Genomic DNA, 21289 nt, shown 5'->3' on the forward strand with positions numbered 1-21289 from the left:
GTAGAAACATGCATAAAAAGATGGACAATGTAGCCAGAGATATGGATATTCTAAGAAAGAATTTTAAAATGACCTATTATGTACTCTAGATGTCAAAAGAAAACACTATAACAGAATGAAGATTGCCTTTAATAGGGTCATTAAGTACACGACTTGGTACAGCTGAGAAATGAATCTCTAAGCTGGAGAATATGTCAACAGAAATTTTCAAAACTAAAAAGCAAGATAATTTTTAAGTGGAAAAAAGGGAATATAATATTCAAGGACTGTGGAACGACTACAAAAGGTTTAACATACATATAATGGGAATACAAGAAGAAGAAAGAAAGGAACAAAAGCAATATCTGAAACAATATTGACTGACAATTTTCTCTAAATTAATGCCAGACTTCAACTCACAGATCCAGGAAACTCAGAATACAGCAAGTAAGATAAATACCCAAAAACCTACACATATAAGCATGTCATATTTAAACTTCAAAAGATCAAAAACAAAGAGACAATCTTAAAGAAAACCAAAGGAGATAAAGAAATCTTACCAAGAGGAATAGTGATTAGAATTATATTGGACTTCTATTTAGAAACCATCAAAACAATACAAATATAGAATAAAATATTTAGTCTTAAAAAAAAAACTAAACTCAGAATTCTATATCCAGCAAAACCATTCTTCAAAAGTGATAAGGCTGCAGCCAGAGATCTAAGTAAAACAGATATAAGTAACACACCTGAATGAGAATTTAAAGCAACAATCAGGGATGCCTGGGTGGCTCACCAGTTGAGCATCTGCCTTTGGCTCAGGTCATGATCCTGCAGCCCGAGGATCAAGTCCCACATTGGGCTCCCTGCATGGGGCCTGCTTCTCCCTCTGCCTCTGTCTCTGCCTCTCTGTGTGTGTGTCTCTCATGAATAACTAAATAAAATCTTTAAAAAAAAAAAAGCAACAATCATAAGGATACTCACTGTGCTTGAGAAAAGACTAAAAGACATCAGTAAGACACTTAACATTGAGATAACAGAGTTTTAAAAGAATCAATCAGAGATGAAGAGTACAATAAATGAGGCTGGAAACAGACTTGATGCAATGAACAGCAGGCTGGAATTATCAGAGGAACAAATTAGTGATGTAGAAGACAACATAATGGAAAGTAATGAAACTGAATAATAGAGAGAAAGAATTACACAACATGAGAATAGACTTAGGGCACTCAGTGACTCCATCAAACATAGTAACAATCAGGTTATAGGAGTTTGGAAGAAGAGGAGAGCAAAGGGGGGCAGAAATTTATTTCAAGAAATAATAGCAGAAAACTTCCCTGATCTGGGGAAAGAAAGAGATATCCAGATCCAGGAGGCACAGAGAATTCTCATCAAGATCAACAAAATAGGCCAACATTAAGACATTTTGTAATCAAATTTGCAACATATAATGATAAAGGAAAAAATCTTAAAAGAAGTCCTTAACTTACAAGGGAAAACTCATAAGGCTGGAGATTTCTCCATAGAAACTCTGCGAGCCAGAAGGAAGTGCTATGACATATTCAAAGTGCTATAATGGGAAAAATGTGCAGCCAAGAATACTCTATTCCAGCAAGGCTGTCATTCAGAATAGGAGGGAAGATAAAGAGTTACCCCAAGAAACAAAAACTAAAGGAGTCTGTGACCACTAAACCTGCAAGAAATATTAAAGGGGACTCCTTGAGTATAAAAGACACCAAAAGTGACAAAGGCAAGAAAGGATCAGAGAAAATCTCCAGAAGCAACAACAAAACAGTAATAAAATGGCAATAAATACATATCTATCAATACTTACTTTGGATGTAAATGGACTAAATTCTCTATTAAAAAGACAGAGATTTTCAGAATGGCTAATGCCTATATGATGTCTAAAAGAGACTTATTTTAGACCTAACGGCTCCTGTAGATTAAAGGTGAGTGGATGCAGAAACATTTACCATGCAAATATATGCCAGAAGAAAGCAGGAGTAGCAATACTTATATAAGACAAATTAGGTTGTATTTTTTAAAAAGATTTATGCATTTATTTTAGAAATTGAGCATGTGAGCAGGGAGAGGGGCAGTGCCACAGGGAGAGAATCTCAAGCAGACTCTGCACTGAATGTGGATCCTGAGATGGGGCTTGATCTGAGATCATGACCTGAGCCAAAACCAAAAGTTTTATGCTCAACTGACTGAGTCACTCAGGCACCCCTAGACAAACTACATTTTAATCCAAAGACTATAACAAGAGATGAAGAAGGGCACCATCCTAATAAAGGGGATAATCCAACAAAAAGATGTAACAGTTGTAAATATTTATGCATTCAACATGAAAGCAACCAAATGTATAAAGCAATTAATAACAAACATGAACTAATTCATATTAATATAATAACAGAGGCCTTAACACCCTACTTATATCAGTGGACAAATTATCTAAACAGGAAGAAACAATGAAACAATGGCTTTGAATGTAAGTATTGTTAAAAGAAATTCTTCAAAGAGAAGGAAAATGATATCCATTAGAAACTTAGATCTCAATAAAGAAAGGAACAGTATTAGGAAAGCAGTAAATAAAACACATCAGTTGCTTCCAAGGTTTGAAAAATCTTTTAATTTTAATTTTCTTAATTTATCTCAAAGAGAACAGTTTGTTCAAAATAGTAACAGCCACAATGTATTTGATGATATAGTTTGCATATAAGTGAAATGAATGACAACAATACAAGGGACAGGAGGAAGCAATGAGGAATATTTTCTTATTATAAGATACCTGCACTACATGAAGGAGTATGAAATTATTTGGAAATGGAATCAGATTAGTAGTAAATGTTTTTTGCAAACTCAGAGAACGCACTAAGAAAGGGTAGAAAAGGCAAGATGGAAAATTATGTAAAAAATAAAAAGAGGGACACAATATTATAGGCATCCCTAAAGGACAAAGTTTCCTTTTAGGTGGGAAATTAGAAGTCTGTATTGAGATCTCATTTCAGACAGCCTGAAAGGGATGGATGAGTAAGGTTTCAATAGGCACTAATAGGGTCAAATATGCTTTAAATAGAAGGACTCTATAAGTGCAAAGGCACCAATTTGAAGATGCATATGTAGTAAAGAGTAATTTGGATCACTGTTTGGTCACCTCAGCCAAGTGTGCCAGTCACATTCCATCATGCAAATGAATTGTTTTATTCATCTGGAATCTTCTATTAAACCACTTGCTTGTATTAGAAAAAAAAGAAAGGGTAGAAAAGGAATTATAATTGAAATACTAAAAAAGGAAACAAAAAAGGAGCATATAAAATCCTCATTAAAAAGTACAAAGGAATAACAGGAGTGGAAGACAAAAGTAGGGACAAAGATCAAGTGCAACAAATAGAAAGCACTAACACAGAGGCCCCTAGGACAAACATTTAATAGAAGCTCCAGAAGACCAGAACAGAGGGATGAGAAGAGAATCACTTAAAAATAGTAACACACCATTTCCACAAATGATAAAATGGATGCATTCTGAGCATTGAAAATTGTAAATAAAAATAGGTTCACATCTGCACTCATCATCATGACATTTTCAAACATTAGAGATAAACATTTTTAAAAATCTGCATAAAAATGAAAAACAGTTAGCTCAATTTAACACTCACACCTCAATCCTTCATCTGTAGAATCAAAACTGCAGAGTCTTGTATCTAGATGGCACGGTTCCTGCTCTGTATTCAATGCTTGACATGGTAAAATTTCATCTGTTAAATTTAAAGATTGGCAAGAAGTGAGATTTAGGTGCATCTGGAAAGACATGTGTATTTCTTAAAATGTTAGCATTTGTTCTAGAAAGCACTCCCACCCAGCTTCTCTCTGTGGCCACATCTCCTCTCATGAAACATTACACATAGAGAGACAGAACAGTATGACCATGCCCATGCTTCTGGGTTTTTAACCAGGTCTCTGGGGTGACAACTGAGCTTCCATGTCTCTCCGGATGTAACATGGCTTCACATGGAAACAAAAACCTATAATCAGGAGGATAATTGTACACATATCAACTAAAACATAGGCCATCCTCTTTAAGTGGAAGCTGATCTACTGGAAGTACTGCCCTGCAATCCTCTCCCATGGTGTCTGTTTTTCCCTCCATTGCCCTCCCAATACAAGGCTGCAAAGTGCCCTGTTGCCACTTCCAGACCATTCTATCTCCTCTCCAAAAATACTTAAGCTGTGAGTCTCCTGACATTCAGTGACATACCTCACTATGCCAGCTTGTGACAGTCATCCACAGACTCTGGTGCCACCACTACCCACCCTGAAGATTTTGGCTCTTGACTCACTGTCACTATAATTTTCACCTTTAGTTTCATCATCTTGCCTCTAAATTTCTTGCTTTTTTCTCATTGATGATCATGAAGAAAGGTTCAGTAAAATGACCTCTGCCACTGCTCCTTTGACTACTGTCATTATTAGTGATGACAACATTTCCTTTACCTTAACTTTGAGCGGTCCACTCCCCAACCATCATCTCTGTCTCTCCACTCATTCCTTCCAGTATCTCAGCTCTACAATTTTTTGACAGCACTAGGCCCCACAACCTATTGGTCCTAGAGTTTTCTAATTCCTTTCATCCTCTTTCATGTTCTCATGTCCTTTCTCAAGGATGTGTTAGAGCCATGTGTCGGTGCTCCTATGATTCCTCATACCATCAGGGCAAAAACTCTGTTAAGTACAACCTGGTGCGCATACTGTAAGTCTCCCATAAATAGCTTTTTTTTTTTTTTTTTATCATACTGTGTCAAAGAACATGAATTCAACAGAGTGAATTTAAAGATCTAGTTGGCTTTTTAAGCAGATTCATGAATTGGGCAGCATCCCATCTAGCAAGTAGAGCAGGACTCTGTGGAGCTGTACAAAATGGAAAGTTTTTATAGGAAGGAGGGTGGGGCGAGGAGTTATTCGCAAAAGAGAAGAAAGGCTTGTTCCAGGCAAAGTCACCTTCCCTTGGAGAAGGCCAAGGGGTCTTATCAGGTAGATTGCTTCATCTTCCCTTGGGGGATAGAGAAGGGACCCTGTGACAGAGCAACTCATTAGTGCTGATCAGAAAATTCCTGATTGGCAGGTTAAGACACATTTCTGAGGAAGCTGAAACTGTAATTAGGTTAGATATTAAGCCCTAGTTTGGTAACTTAGCCTTGCCCACGTGACACCTAGGCTTGTGGTTTTCTTTTTAACAAATGAAAGTGCTTGATGTTAAGGTTTTGATGGGCTCCATTTCAAAGACCTCCATCTCAAATAAGCAATTTATTCATGAGAAGCACAGAGAGGAAAGAGAGAGGCGGAGACACAGGCAGAGGGAGAAGCAGGCAGAGGGAGAAGCAGGCTCCATGCAGGGAGCCCGACGGGGTCTCGATCCCAGGTCTCCAAGATCAAGCCCTGGGCAGAAGGCGGGTGCTAAATCGCTGAGCCATCAGGACTGCCCTGGAGTTCCCCTTTTAGAAAGCCCTGGGTGGCCTAGATAATGGATGACTTGAGTAACCCTGCTTCTCCCTTCCTGCCTGCCCTTTAAGTCCCACACATTTTCAATTCACCAATAGAATGAGTCCCCAAAACCCTAGGCCCACCGCCCTTGGACCCAATGAAGACAGAACCCGATGCTTGCCCTCTCTCCATGACCTCGCTGTATGGCCCTTGGACTTGGATGTGCTGGGTATCCTCCAAGACCTATGAGTAATGAACCTTGTTTTTTTTTTTGTTTTTTTTTTTTTCAAAGTTCTCTGATGGCTATCGCTGTGGTGCATCCTGCAATCCTAACCATAGCCACAAGGTCTGGGTCAGCCCCAAGAGCTCTGGTCGGGGAAATGTGTGTGGGGGTTCACATTAGCAGCATGGGCCCAGGTGAGTGCTCCAGGTATTTGCAGCCAAAGGCATCATTAGCAATAAGCTGACACCTCCAGGAAACTCACCACCTTCCAGCCTACATTTGTGTGGCTGAAGGTTAGTGAAGGAGAGCTCACCACCATGATGACTGAAATGGCTTTATATCTGTGACCACTCACTCCATTGCTTGTGGCCAGCCTAACACATTCCCCTTTCTTTCCTTCCTTTTCCTCCATTCCTAGCCAGCTATTCAAACCCTTTATCCCTCCCTCCTTCAACAGCCAACTCCTCCTCCCCTATTATCATTCTCTGCTAATCATCTTGTTTCACATTTTTTTGGGAAAATGAGAGGAAACAGCACAAAGACCTCCAAGAACCAAAACCCATCTCCTTGCACTGCTGCCCATGTTTCTACAGAAAATCATCTCTTCCTCCCTGTTTTGGGAATTTTCCAGCAATTTCCTCCCCTCCTTTACATCGATAGGTTTTCTTTCACTTCACACAAAGGCACCAAAATTGTACCCATCTTAAGAGAACCCTCTGACCCTGTGGCCCTCTCCAACTAACTTCCTATGTTCTGCCTATTTACATGGACTCTGACACCAAATCTTTCCAGTGAGCTTTTTTTAAATATTTTTTAATGAAGTAAAATTCACAGAACATAAAACTCACCATTTTGACCATTTTAAAGTGGACAATTCAATGGCTTTTATACATTCACAATATTGTACAATTATTACCGCTAATTCCAAAACATTTTCCTCATCCCAAAATAAAACCCATACTCATGTAAGTCACTCCCCATTCCCTACTCCTCCAAGGACAACCACAAATCTCCTTTCCATCTCTATATATTTGCCGATTCTGGACATTTCATATAAATAGAATCATACAATATATGGTGTTTTGTGTCTGACTTCTTAGCATAATGTTTTCAAGGTTCATTCATGTTGTAGCACATATCAGGACTTCTTTCCTTTTCTGTACTTTACCACTCCACAGAAAGTGCATCTATCATGAATGACCTCTATATTGCTAAATCTAACATTTAATTTTTCCTCCTGAGCATACCTTATGTGTCAGTAATATTGAACATAGTTGATCACTCTCTCTTTCTTGAAACCTTTTCTTCACTAGGTTCTGATACATAATTCTCTCTTGGTTTTCCTCTTAAATTTCTAGCTTTTCATTCTCCATCTCCTCTGCTGTTTGTCCTCATTTCCTCCACAGTACACAAAGTAACATGAGAATGCCCCAGAGCTCAGTTCTTGGATCTCTTTACACCCACAATCTTTTTTTTTTTTCCACAATCTTAATGTCACCTTGTCTCATGCATTTAAAACATTTCCTAAATGCCAATTACTCATAAGATTATATTTCAGGCCCAACTTCCCTGGATTCCAATATACATATCCCATTGCTACCTCAGCCATTTCACGTGGACAGCTAACACGTATCTCGATAGAAATGGATCTAAAACTAAAGTTCTGATTCTGTCTGCTTATACTTTATCCTCCTGCTTTTCTTCCCATCTCAGCTTGTGACAACTCCATCCCTCCCATTTCAGGAAGAGATCTGGATTCATGACCCATCTCTTGCTCTCATCCATCATGTCGTCCATCAGCAAATCTTTGTTTTATCTATAAAATACATCCAGAATCTCACTGTCTTACAGCCTCTGCTACTACTACTACCAATTCTGACTCAAGGGGATATTGCTCTTTCTGGTTACACTAATAACATATTTTCCCCCTTGTTGCTGCCCTTGTGGCCTTCTGACCTTTAAATATGGCAGTCAAATCATGTCTCCTCTGCTCAAAATTTTTACATGGGTTTCTGTCCTTCACAGAATAAATGCAGAAGCCCTTACCATGATCTTTCTCATACAAACCAGGATGACTCTTGCCTCAGGACCTTTGAATTTATGATTCCTTCCAAATTGCACATGGCTCTTTCCCTCAACTCCTTGGGGATTCTTTTTTGCTCAGAAATATGTTCTCCATGTACCATGCCTGACTATTTAAAAACTTCATCTTACCTTCACCTGTGGCACTTCTTATCTTGGCTTTCTATTTTATTGTTCTCCATAGCACATATTACCACTTGACATAAATTTTTTTAAATTTATCTGCTTAGTGTCTTTCTCCCTTTTGCTAAAAGGTAAGTTCCATGAACACAGGGATTGCTGTTTGTTTTTTACTGCTATCTCCCCATTGTCTGAAACAACTCTTGACACAACATAGGTGCTCAATATTTACTTAAGGACTGAATAAACATATGACCTAAGAACAATTCAACAAAACACTTGAAAATATCATAGATTGCATGTAAATTGTTTACACTTTTATTTGAAATAAAATTGAAGCAACTGGTTATAAAACGATTTATGAACAACATTCATAAACTGATTTCTTATAATGGAAGCTCATAAATGATGAGTATGCAAAGCCTCTTGAATGTGAGATCCACTGAAAATAAAACTGCATATGCAATTAAGGGACGGTAGGTAATAAATGAAGCTAAGATTGCACAATAACAATGTGAGACAATTAAAACTGTAATTTTTGTAGATTCATGTATAGCTGCAGATCTGCTGCCCCCTAGAGCTAAATAATTATTGGCTATAGTTCAACTAACTATCATATATTATCTCTAATTTTTCACTATTTATAGAAGACAAAAAACTCACAAAAATACTATAAACAAAAATAGAAAAAGTCAAGTATAAATTACAAGATATTATAAATGTAACTTGTGTCAATTGGCATTAAGTATCTTTCACCAACGTCAACCATTTTTATTGCCTTCATCCCCCAAACTGGAATTTGTAACCATAAAAACAGCAGATGGGGGTATAAGTCAACAATCAGTTAATCTGGACATCTCTTTTTATTTTAGTGTATTGAATCTCAGAGTTCAAAACTATTACACATTTTTTCTACATGCCCACTCTCTTTCTTTCTTATTTTTTCATGGCACCACAATCTAGCTGCAGAAAATTGAGTATTTTCAAGTCCTCCATCCGTGATACATGATCATCAGGATGAAGTTCTGCCAACCATTTTAAGGTCTCTATACCAATAAAGGCACATTTCCTTCAAATCTCATCTTGTACAAGCAGGTTATGCAAAATTGGCCAGACTCTCTCCGACGGGACATAATGAAGTCCAAGTCTCATGGCCATTGCAGTAAAAGCTATAATTGACATCCACTTTTGACTCCAGGGAGTTTAGATAATTTCTTAATCAATTTTCTTAAATTAATAATGAATTTCAAGGAATGGTTGTTAGATCTTAAAAGGTAGTTAGAAGTTAATAAGACAAAAAAGGTAACTAGGCGCTTAGTTATTTAACTGGATAATATGTATGCACCATTCAGATTCTCATTAAAGGATGATTTGTGTATTTGGGGCCTTTATAAATGAGACAAAGGCAACATCCTGGCAAATCAATCTAAATATATTCAGAGAATTTTCACAATATTCTGATTATGAGCCACAGCAGGCAATTTTTATAAAAATTATAATAAGAAATGTATTCAAAAATCAGTGGCTAAACACATATTTATTCATAGTCATAAAGCTTCACTTTTTTTTTCATACACGATACTTTGGTAAAGTCTAAAAAGATATTCCTTTCAATGAATGTGCAGTGAATTTTCTTAGAAAAGGGCAATAGTTAGAATGATGCTGTTTGAAGGTGTGAGAATAATCTAAAAGATTTATCTAATAAAAAAAAGAATTTAGTTGAATTGTCCAACTTACCAAATGTTCAGATACGATAGAGATACCTATACCATAAGCATTTTTTAAAATTGTTCACATTTTAATAGTAAAGAGAAATATCACAGCAAAACAATAAAGTTATGCTTTTTCTTTAAAGATAATACTACTTAGTACTCTGTGGCAGCTTCCTGGCCATCAGAATTGTTTCGATTTTAAAAAGTTACTGTTTGTTCATTAAATGTACTTAATTTACATAGAATAAAATCCAGACTTTGGTTATCTGGTTCTATGAGTTTTGGCAAATATAGACCCATGATTTTTCAATCAGTCAATACTCTATTTATTTAGTCAGATCTTCTTGATGCCTTTGATCATTACTTTGTAGTTTTCAGAATACAAATCCAGCATATTTTTGCTTGGATGTATTTATTTATTTTAGATTTTATTTACTTATTCATGAGAGACACAGAGAGAAAGGCAGAGACACAGGGAGAGGGAGAAGCAGGCTCCCTGTGGGGAACCTGATGCAGAACTCTATCCCAGGACCCAAGGATTGGGAGCTGAGCCAAAGGCAGCTGCTCATACACTGAGCCACCCCGTTACCCCTATTTTGTTGGATTTATATGTAAGAATTTCCTTTGATTGTATTAAAAATTGTTGTATTTATGTGCATAGAATTTTTTGTAGTATTTCCTTATTACTATCATTCTCTTAATACCTGCAGAGTCTTCGATATTAGCACTATTTCACTCCAAATGTGTGTCTTTTCTCTTTTTCTCTACCTTCTTCTCAGGTAGAACTTTATCAATTTTAGTACCTCTTCAAAGGACCAGCTTTTGGTTTTGATAACTTTCTCCAATACTTTCCCATCTTAAATTCTATTATTTATTCTTTATATGTATTATTTTCCCACTGCTTGATTTAGCTTTTAAAAGTTCTTCTTTTTTACTTTCATTAGATAGATAGTTAAAGTTACTGACTTGAGAGCTTTTTTCTTTTCTAATAAAAATTTTATGTCAATTATTTTTTTTCTAAGCACTGCTTTAGCTATATTTTACAAATTTTAGTAAGTTATATTTTCAGTTACTTTCAGTTCAAAATATTTGGCTATTTCAAACTATGTTTCATTTAAATGTGTGATATTTAATTTCCAAATGACTGTGGATGTCCCAGATTTGTAGTTTAATTTCATTTTGCTCAGAGGAGATACATTTTACGATTTCAATTGTTTTAACATCCTTAAGGTTTGTTCTGCAGCCCCAGTAGTACTGCTAAGCCATATTGGAAACTGGAAATTTCAGTAATACGATCTTCATTTTTTGTTCATCATTGATTTTTTTATTAATTGTGAGCTTTTAATACGTGGTATTAAAATATTATTTACCTTAATTAGTGCTTGTCTCACTCTGCTCAGGCTGCTATAACAAAGTGCCATAAATTAGATGGGTTAAGGAACAAAAATTTATATTCTCACAGTTCTGGAGGCTGAAAGTATAAGGCATGTTTGGGTTCTCATAAGGGTCCTCTTCCTGGCTTGTACATGGCTACTTTCTCACTGTGTCCTCACATGACAGAGGGAGAGGATGAGAGAGAGGGAGAGAGAAAGACATGGTGGTGGAGAGGAAGAGACAAAGAGTGGGGGGGAGAGAGAGAGAGAGAGAGAGAGAGGGAGAGAGAGATCTCCTCTTTTTATAAGGCCACAGTCCTTCCTGTCATATTAGGACCCCACCCTTATGATCTTATTTAATCTTAATTATCTAGATACTATTTCCAATATAATCACACTGGGGATTAGAGCTTCCACATGTGAAATTTGGAGGGGACACAGTTTGTTCCCTAACAATAAGTTTTTACCATCCCCTTGAATTCTGCATCTGCAGGAGTAGGTCGCTTGCCTCCCTATAGCCTTGCCACTGGGCCCAGGCTGCTGTCCATCTTAGTAAATGTTCCACATGCACTTAAAAGGAATTTAAGTATTAAATTACTTTTTAAAAATATCAATTATATCAAGTAGGTAGATATTGCCTTTTTATTTTGTTGTTTCTTTTGCTGTGCAGAAGCTTTTTGATTTGATGTATAGTCTCACTTGCTGATTTTTCTTTTGGTGTCATATCCCCCCAAAAAAGGTTGCCAAGATTAATGTCACTGAGATTTTTCCCCTATGCTTTCTCTACAGGTTTTATGGTTCCAGATCTTATGTTTAAGTTTTTAATCCATTTAGGATTAATTTTTGTTCATGGAATAAGATGAGTCTGATTTCATTTTTCACCATGTGGCCATCCAGTTTTCCCAATACCATTTATTGAAGAGATTATCCTTTCTCTATGAAGCATTCTTGACTCCCTATCAAATATTAGTTTATCTGCTTACAGTGTTTTATTTCTGGGTTCTCTGTTGTGTTCCATTGCTCTATGTGTCACTTTTTAAGCCAGTAGCAAATTGGTTTTAATTAGTATAGCTTTGTAGTCTAATTTAAAATCAGGAAGTATGAGGCCTCTGGCTTTGTTCTTTCTCAGGATTGCTTTGGCTATCTGGGGTCTTTTGTGGTTCCCTACACATTTTAGGGCTTTTTTCTTTAAGTTTTGCAAATTCTTGCTGATTTTGGGGGTGTGTTTTTTCTATTATTAACTGAGAGATGTGTATTCAAGGCTCCTTGTGTAATTGTAGATTTTCCTATTTCTTCTTTTATTTCTTCATACTGTTTTTAGGTGCATACATATTGAAAACTATTCTGCCTTTCTAGCGAATTTACCCTTTTATCATTATATAATGTCCTTCTTTATTCCTATTAATTTTCCTTGTTCTGAAGCACATCTTGTTTGATATTAATATAGCCATATCACCTTCTTTTAATCCCCTTACTATTAAAAATTCTTTATTTGTTGTTCTTTTTTTTAAGTGTAGTTGACACATAACATTACATTAGTTTCAGGTGTACAACCTAGTGATTCCATAAATCTATACGTTATCCTAGTGCTCACCAAAAATGTAGCTACCATCTGTCACCACAGAACATGATTACTGTACCATTGACTATATTCTCTACACTGTACCCTTTAGCCTCATGACTTATTCATTCCACTCCCCTTCACTCATTTTACCAATCCCTCCACCCCCTTCCCCTCGCATCCATCAGTCTGTTCTCTGTGTTTATAGATACATTTTTGCTTTTTGTTTATTCATTTTTTTCTATTCCACATACAATTAAAATCATGTGGTGTGTATCTTTCTCTGACTTATTTCACTTATCATATACTCTCTATGTCCATTTATGTGGTCACAAATGGCAAGATCTCATCCTTTTTTATGACTGCATAATATTCCATATGTGTGTGTGTGTGTGTGTGTGTGTGTTTATATACACACACACACACATACTACATCTTCTTTATTCATTTGTTTATTGATGGACACTTAGGTTGCTTCCATATCTTAGCTATTTAAATAATGCTGCAATAAACATAGGGGTTCATATATCTTCTTGAATTAGTGTTTTTGTTTTCTTTGGTAAATATCCAATAGTCGAATTTTTGGATCATATGGTAGTTCTATTTTTAATTTTTTGAGGAATCTCAATATTTTTCCATAGTAGCTGCACCAATGTACATTTCTCTTCCTCCACACCTTCCCTAATATTTATTTCTTATCATTTTTTACTTTAGCCATTCCAACAGGCATAAATAATATCTTATTGTGTTTTTTTATATTCATTTCCCTGATCATGAGTGGTATTGAGCATCTTTTCATGTTGGTCTTCTGTATGTCTTCTTTGGAAAAATGTCTATGTAGATAATCTGCCCATTTTTTATTTGGGTTATTTTCTTTTTTTAGTGTGGCAGAGTTTGTGTCCTCTGCATTTATTGTACTTTGTGCTCTTTACTACCACTCTACTATCATTTTTGCCTTCACCATCTGTTTTCCTTTTTCTTCTAGTGGATTGTTTCTCTATTTTAATATTTTTATGCTCAACTTTAGTGTATCTATTTTCCTTTACTTGTAAATGTTTAGTGTTCACTCTAGGGATGATATGTGCACCTTAGTTTAACACTCTATGTAGAGTTTGTTAACATTTCAAATAAAATGTAGACATCTTAAAGCTATGGACTTGATTCTCCCAATTTCATGGTATACTTATCATATGTGCTACATCTACATACTTTGAACTCACCAAAAGGATGTTCAAATGTCTGCTTTCAAGAGTCCTGTGTACAACAAAAATCTTTAGAGGAGAAGATAATTCCATTATATTCTCTGATATTTATGACTTCAGTTGTTCTTTATTCCTACCAATAAAATTTTTCTCTGGAATTTTTTTTCAGCCAGGAAACCTGCCTTAACATTTCTTTTAGAGTACATTTTCTGGTGATGAATTATGTTAGTTTTTCTTCTGAGAATATCTTTCTTTTACCTTAACTCCTGAAGGATATTTTCAATAAATATAGAATCCAGAATTACTTAGTTTTAACATTTAAAAAATGCATCTCTATAGTCTTGCTTCCATACTGATGGGAATACTACAATCTCTACAGAAAGTAGAGACTACCATCTCTCCCAAGCAGAGACTTAGGTGGCTACAGATGAGAAAGTATTCCTATATTATAGAATTAGCTCAGGAAAGCCCTGTAATAGTTTGCTAGAGCTGCCATAACAAAGCATCACAGGTTTGGTGGCTTAAACAACATAAATTTATTTTCTCATGATTTTGGAAGCTATAAGTCTCATAAAATCACATTAGATAGCTTGAGGACATACCTTAATTTCTGAGTTTAGAAAAAAAGCCAAAAAATAATATATATTCTTAGCATAAATATAAGTACTGCTAAAAAATAGTTCCATGATATTTTATTTAATATATTTTATATATTAAAATATAATATAATTTATTTAATATAAATATATTATATATATTAATATATATTAAAATAAATATAATTTATTTAATATAAATTAAATTCTGGGTTGCCTGGATGGCTCAGTGGTTGAGTGTCTGCCTTCAGCTCAGGGTGTGATCCTGGGATGCTGGGATCAAGTCCTGCATTGGGCTCCCTGCAGGGAGCTTGCTTCTCCCTCTGCCTGTGTCTCTGCCTCTCTCTCTCTCTGTCTCTCATGAATAAATAAATAAAATGTTAAAAAATAAATAAATCCACCTTCTGTGAAATGGAGCACTGTGAAGTGGAGCACTCAACTCAATGTTGAGTCATTTAGTTGATATATATTCATTAAGTGCGTGCTCTGTGCTGGAGATCCACAAAGGAATAAGACACTAGTAACTGTTTCCTCAAGAAACTCAACATTTAGCTATGGAAATATATTAATACTCTGTATGTATGTGTGTTTGTGTGTGTGTGTGTGTGTGTGTGTGTGTAGAGCATGGGGGGTATTTTTTGTAAAAGAAGGCTTCCCGGAAAAAAAGACTTCCACTCAGTCTTCTCAGTATGGAAGAACACATAGAACAGGTACTAGAAGGACAGGCAAAAAAAAAAAAAAAAAAAAAAAAAAGCCATGAAATGGGCAGAGGGAGCAAGGTTTACACAGATTCCCAAGAATAAGATGACACTGTGTTGCTGACCCCACAAGAAGTTTCTTCTGGCCAGAGTATGGAGATTCTTGGAGGACTGTGAAGGAGGAAATGAGGCTGGTGTGCAAGAGTAGGATCATGATGAGCTTAGAAATTTGAATTCATAAGAATTCATAAGAAATTTCAATTCTATCATGAAGGCAATAAGAGTTATTGACAGATTTTAACAAGTAGAGATTGGTCATATTTGTATGTCAGAAAGTACAATCTGATGGATAATAGATAGTACTGGATAGGAGAGTTGAAGAGACCAAAACCAGAGTTTTTAAAAATCCAGGGGGAAAAATACATGCTTAAATGAAGTCATAGTTGGATAAATAATAATTATAAATAAGAGGAGATAATGTGAAAAATGTAAGGACACTCCCTCTCTACTATTTTTTAACTTAATTCATACAGGAATAGGAAAAGGGGAGAATGATTTAAGAATGACTCCTAGGCTACTGAGTGAGACCAGATGTCAATAATTTAAAAAGGGAATCTAGGCAAGGGAACAGATTTTGAAAGAAAACTGGAATTTATTTCTAAGTATGCTGATATTGAGTTTCTCTGGAAAATATATTTGCTCACTCAGCTCATCAACCTGTTCTCCTTGCCTGCCTCAACCACAGAGGCTGAATTCAAATATTCAATTATATTAGTCTGCCTAACAACCAAGGTACCTGCATGACAATTGCCAATGGTATGGACAAAAAAATTGCCCTTTCTCATTTCTCCCTACTTTCTGTCCTGGATGTGAGATGTATAGAACCTCAAAAGTCGTTTTAAGAAGATAAGGTGAGGGGATCCCTGGGTGGCGCAGTGGTTTAGCGCCTGCCTTTGGCCCAGGGTGCAATCCTGGAGACCCGGGATGGAATCCCACGTCGGGCTCCCGGTGCATGGAGCCTGCTTCTCCCGCTGCCTATGTCTCTGCCTCTCTCTCTCTCTCTCTCTGTGTGACTATCATAAATAAATAAATAAATAATTAAATAAAAATTAAAAAAAATAAAGAAGAAGAAGATAAGATGAGAAGCATGAAGCAAATGTCAAGGAAATCCCTTAGTCCTTGATTTTAACAGTATCAGAGTCGAAGAATCTACGTCATAACTGTCCATCTCCTCTGTTTTCTTAAGTCATCCAAGAAAACTCCTCTTTTCTTGCATCCAAATGCACTCCTAACTCTACCCTCTACTGGAGCAAGATTTCTGATGGTGATGTCTGGAAGTGGTTGAGTTGGCTCTGCACCCTGATCAGATGTACCCTGACCATCACCATCAGGACTGCACGAGGCTGAAACCACTCTCTAATCAGCTACAACCCTGTCTCCGGGCACTTACTGCCAAGTTCAGTAATCAACATTAGACCAGGCTTCATGGTTCTCAAATGCTAGGTTGGTTCTTTGTTTTGATACTTTTTTTTAAGAGCAAGAGAGTGCATATGTTGGGGGGCAGGGGTGGTGCAGAGGGAGAGAGAGAGCAGGTTCCATGACCCTGAGATCATGACCTGAGCCAAAATCAAGAGTCAGAGGCTTAACTGATCAAACCATTCAACCATCCCAAAAGCTAGTTTGGTTCTTAAACCTGAGGTTAGCTGGCTTCACAAAAAATATCCTAAGAACCTTATTTAAAATGCAGGCATCATACTCTGTGATTTCCATCTAATGGTCTGAAGTAAAGCTCAGAATCAATCACTTTTCTTTGTGATTCTGGAGACTGACTAGTGTCGAGGGTTAGTTTATCATGATAGCCTCTGAACTTGACTAGAGAGCATCATTTGGAAATTTAATGTTACATAATACTACCATCTCTCACGTTTCTACCATTTACAAAATGCAACTCCATCCAAATACCAATCGTATTCCATGACACTTTATTCTTTTTCTCCATTATCAATCCTCATGCTGCTGTGTTTTCCTCCCAATAGATGGTATATTTATATACCATCAACCCTCATTCTAGCTGAAAAAAACAAAAAACAAAAAACTTCTTGCACCCTCACCTTCAAAGAACATATTGTGATCTTACCTGAATATTGGCTTTTTCCAAAAAAGAGACTCCTTCTTTTGCAATTCTCCCAAGGGATGACATCCTTTCCCAATGCCCCATAAAACACCCTTTAATTTTAGGGCCTAAAATTAAACTTGACATTCTTCCAAATCCCCAGTTTTGATTCATTTATTCTTCCATGTGTAGAAACATTTTGGCTCATGACATCCAATTTACTGCCCTGGGTCTCCATGCATCCATATTCATGAAGACTTCAGTTTGGGGTTTCAAAATCTTCTCTAGCCCCAAACCTTATAATGTTGTATAAATTTAATATCAATGTGAAAGGCCTAGCCAATAAATTAGCTTTAAAATTCATGCCTCATCATCTTTAGTAAACTTTATTTCCACACCACCTCAAAAACAATATGGCTGTATCATTATATGGAACTATTGTCTTAGAAATTATAGACATCAATATTTCTCTATTTGACCACGAACTTTCATTGAATGTCCAACTTTCTGTGCTCTCACTCCTGTGACTATTGCTTTTTCACTTCTACAGTGATCTTATAAGAGTTATTTTAAGTGCTTACTAAAAATCTGTCATTTGTCTTCCGAATATTTATTATGGTGCATCTACATTGGCCAGTATATGGATCATGGGTAATCAAGGAACTGTCTGTGGGTCCCATGTCCAAAGATGGAGAGAAAGGTTGTCTGTGAAATGATAGTAGAGTCCTATTACAGGTGATGTCAAGTCCCAAGCGCAATCCTAGCATCCTCCCACATGTACATTTGTAATGCAGCTTTCAATGGCAGGAGGCCAGGTCCTAATTTTCCTTACAGTTAGGAAAGTCCAGTCCATAGCTGATGTCATTCCTTATTTTCTTTTGAGGGTGATTAGCTGGGCTGAGCATTACATAGGACTAGCTGGGGATCATTTTGTTTGGCAGACCTCAGTTTCTGTAGAAACTATAAAAATGAGGTATATAAAGATACTGCTGAAGTGATCAGTTAGGGACTAGCTGCCTTGTAAAAAGCCAAGCATAAGCTGACTGTGCACTGGACCCAGGAATGTCATGCAGGGTAACAGAAGAGAGAGCATGAATGGTAGAGCAGTCAGTAGTTGTGTCTGCTTTGCCTGTGGTCAACAGTGTGTTTGTCCTAATCTATTGCTTCCCTTCCAATAAATCCCATAAATGTTATCTTCTATTAGTGAAAAAGCATTGAAATTTATACTTCAATTATTTACTTCTAGAAATAGATGGAGCTTACAGTCTGCTCCCATAAAATTCTCCAAATTAATTTATCTATACTTCAATTTATCATGTAGTGATTTCTTACCTAAAATATGCTGAGAAGTGATAATATAAAGATGAAGGAAATCTTTTTGTGTTCCAGTATGGGACGGAGCTGTCAGAAGCTCCTATAAAATCCTATCATGGTCCAAGTGGCAAGAGACACATTCCTATAAATGCTCTTATAATACCAGCAGAAGTGCTGTTTAAAATCAAAGCATAATATAGGCATCCTTTGTCAAAATTCCTTGGTCACCTTTAGGTAGATCAACTCATCTCTTCAATTCTTGAAATATAAATTACCACAACTACCATATCTTTGTACCAAATTAGAACTTAGAATCCTCTCTACAAAATAGGTACTTTTATTATGCTATATCAGATTACAATACAATAACATTAAAAAAGAAAAAATCTGTCAACTCTCTATAATTGTATATATGATTCTTGTTTGATTATTAAACTAATTTTATCCACTTGATATTTTTAACATTAAACATTTCTATTGAGAAAAATATGCATAGTGAATTGAATAGTATTCAGTTAATATAATTGAAGGATCAATATGGATAATTTTTTAGACTTGATATATGTGCCTTATTGATCTAGTTGTTTCAGTCAAAATAGAAAATAGATTATAACCAATATCTCTCTCCATTTGTGTCTTTCAGTGGAATAGTTAAATCAATTCCCATGAAGACAATTTCAAGCCTAGAGAAGCCAGTTTTCACCTGTCTCCTAAAGGGCAGGGAGTTCTCTTGATAAGATTTAACTAGCCATTGTGAACATTGCTACAAAGTTCCAAATCTGAGACTAAATTACCCCTTCAACTCGTTATAGCATCAGACTTGGTGGAAAAATAGCCTATTCTCACTTCTGGCATAAACCTAGACATTGTTATACTATGGTAAATAGCCTGCTTTAAAACATCAGGCCAAAAGAAAAAAAAGAGCAGATGAAAGTCATTACACAATGCTTAAAATGCACTGAATTTATATATACAACAAGGATCAAAATGAGAAAAAGTTCTTATCATTTGCAGGCAAGCAGCCTGAACTGAAAGATATACCATCAATAGCTATGACTTCGTTTTGTTCAGGAGTTGAAATTATTTGACCTTGAAAAACAACCACACAAGAAAAAAAAGCACAAAGCAAGGAATATCACTGTTTCACAGTCTTACAGCACAGAGCCTACAAATAAAAAATATATCATTTCCTTTAAGCACTTTGATAACCATACTAATTCCAAGTGGAAAGAGATCCACACATACACTCTCAAGGACAAGAAAATATGGTCATCTCTGTATGTCAAATAGAGATTAAGTAAAATGTTCATGAAAGGAAGCAATATTTATCTGTTTTTTAATCATCTCTGTTTGGTTCATATGTTTTCATACTATTTAGTGTTTACCAGCTCTTGGACTCAGCTCCACCTTGATCTCTGGGTCTTTGCATTTTACAACTGTGCCCCATTTACACCTTTGCTTCTCTAGATTTTGCTCACAGACTTGCTTTGGATGTCCTTGTGCTATATCCTCCTGTGCATCTTCTGCTATTATCTAAACAAAACTTGGGATAGTGATTAGAAATGAATGTTCAGTGACTTATTATTAAAGTGAGTGAATGTGAGAGTTGGTTCAGTGTCTGACTCTTGATTTGGGCTCAGGTCATGATCACAGGTGCCTGAGATTGATTCCTGTGTTGGGCTCCAAGCTCAGCGAGGAGTCAGCTTGAGGATTCTCTCTCTCCCTCTCCCTCTGCCCTTCCCCCTACTCATGCTGTCCCTCCTCAAATGAATAAAGAAATCTTTAAAACCAAATAAGTGAATGTGATATTGTGATATGAATCCAGCCCAACTCTGCACCAAGAGATAATACTCTGGTATAATAAATCTGAGAAATTTAGGAAGAAACTACTTTCTAATTTCCTAGTTATTTAAATCAACAGAAAATTAGTGTGTTGGTGGAGAGTATTATCCCAACCTCACTAATGAATACCAGTGATGTTTGAGGCTTAATTCATAGATGCATTAAACTTGTGTGGATTGTTCAGGCTTGCTTATAATATAAACATTTTATTATTTCAAAATGTCAGCACAACTTCTCAGCTTGTCAACTGGTCTGCATACAGTAGACCCTAGCAGATCATTTTACCGTGCCTCATTCTCTTTTCTTTCCTGTACTACACATTACATACTGATATATTTCCTTTCAAACCAGATGCTATCTACTAGACTATTAAAATATGATATGAAACATCCACAACCTATCGGGTAATATGTGAACATGGAGTCTTAAGAGCATCATCTTTTCTTCACATAAAACAGAATAATCATGTGACTACTTGTAAAGCAGGCCCATGTTGGAAAGGACCTATCAAAGATTGTTGTGTAGGCAAAATATTTCACTTGGCATCTGAAAAGCTGAGCTCTGGTTATACATTTGAAATAGAAAATTTTGAGGAAAAATAGAAATAGGATGGGAAAAGTACTTGGCAAACGGTAGTATCCAACTCCAAATATTTTCAGTACAGATTTGTGTGATCTCTGGTAGAGACCATATCTCTTGGGGAATACACATAAGAAAGCAGATTGAATGTGACTAACCTCAGGTAAACCCTATCTAGAAGACAACAGTTATAAAGAGTTAGTCTCAAGGTTTATTTGTGGCACCTTGCAGATCAACTTTTGCAAAATCCCTTTACAGTGTTATGAGTGTCAGAATCATGAATAAAATGGGAGAGTTTTACATGCATACTGATTGATATTTTCTCAGTATTTTATCTTACTGCTTCTCCCAGAGTTTTCCATAAACTTAACTACTTGGCTTGCAATTTTAAAGTCATTCTTTTGACAATTT

General features: G+C 36.2%; 1 protein-coding gene across 1 annotated transcript in view; it reads right to left on the reverse strand.

The window, feature by feature from the left end:
• MALRD1 (MAM and LDL receptor class A domain containing 1) overlaps positions 1-21289 on the reverse strand; it is a 649658-nt gene that overhangs the window by 585542 nt on the left and 42827 nt on the right. The window contains 2 exon segments of the mRNA XM_049096644.1: positions 3642-3741; positions 19464-19560. Of these exon segments, the coding sequence (XP_048952601.1) occupies positions 3642-3741; positions 19464-19560 (197 nt within the window).

This window comes from Canis lupus, chromosome 2, assembly GCF_003254725.2.
Source record: "Canis lupus dingo isolate Sandy chromosome 2, ASM325472v2, whole genome shotgun sequence".
Lineage (NCBI taxonomy): Eukaryota > Metazoa > Chordata > Mammalia > Carnivora > Canidae > Canis > Canis lupus.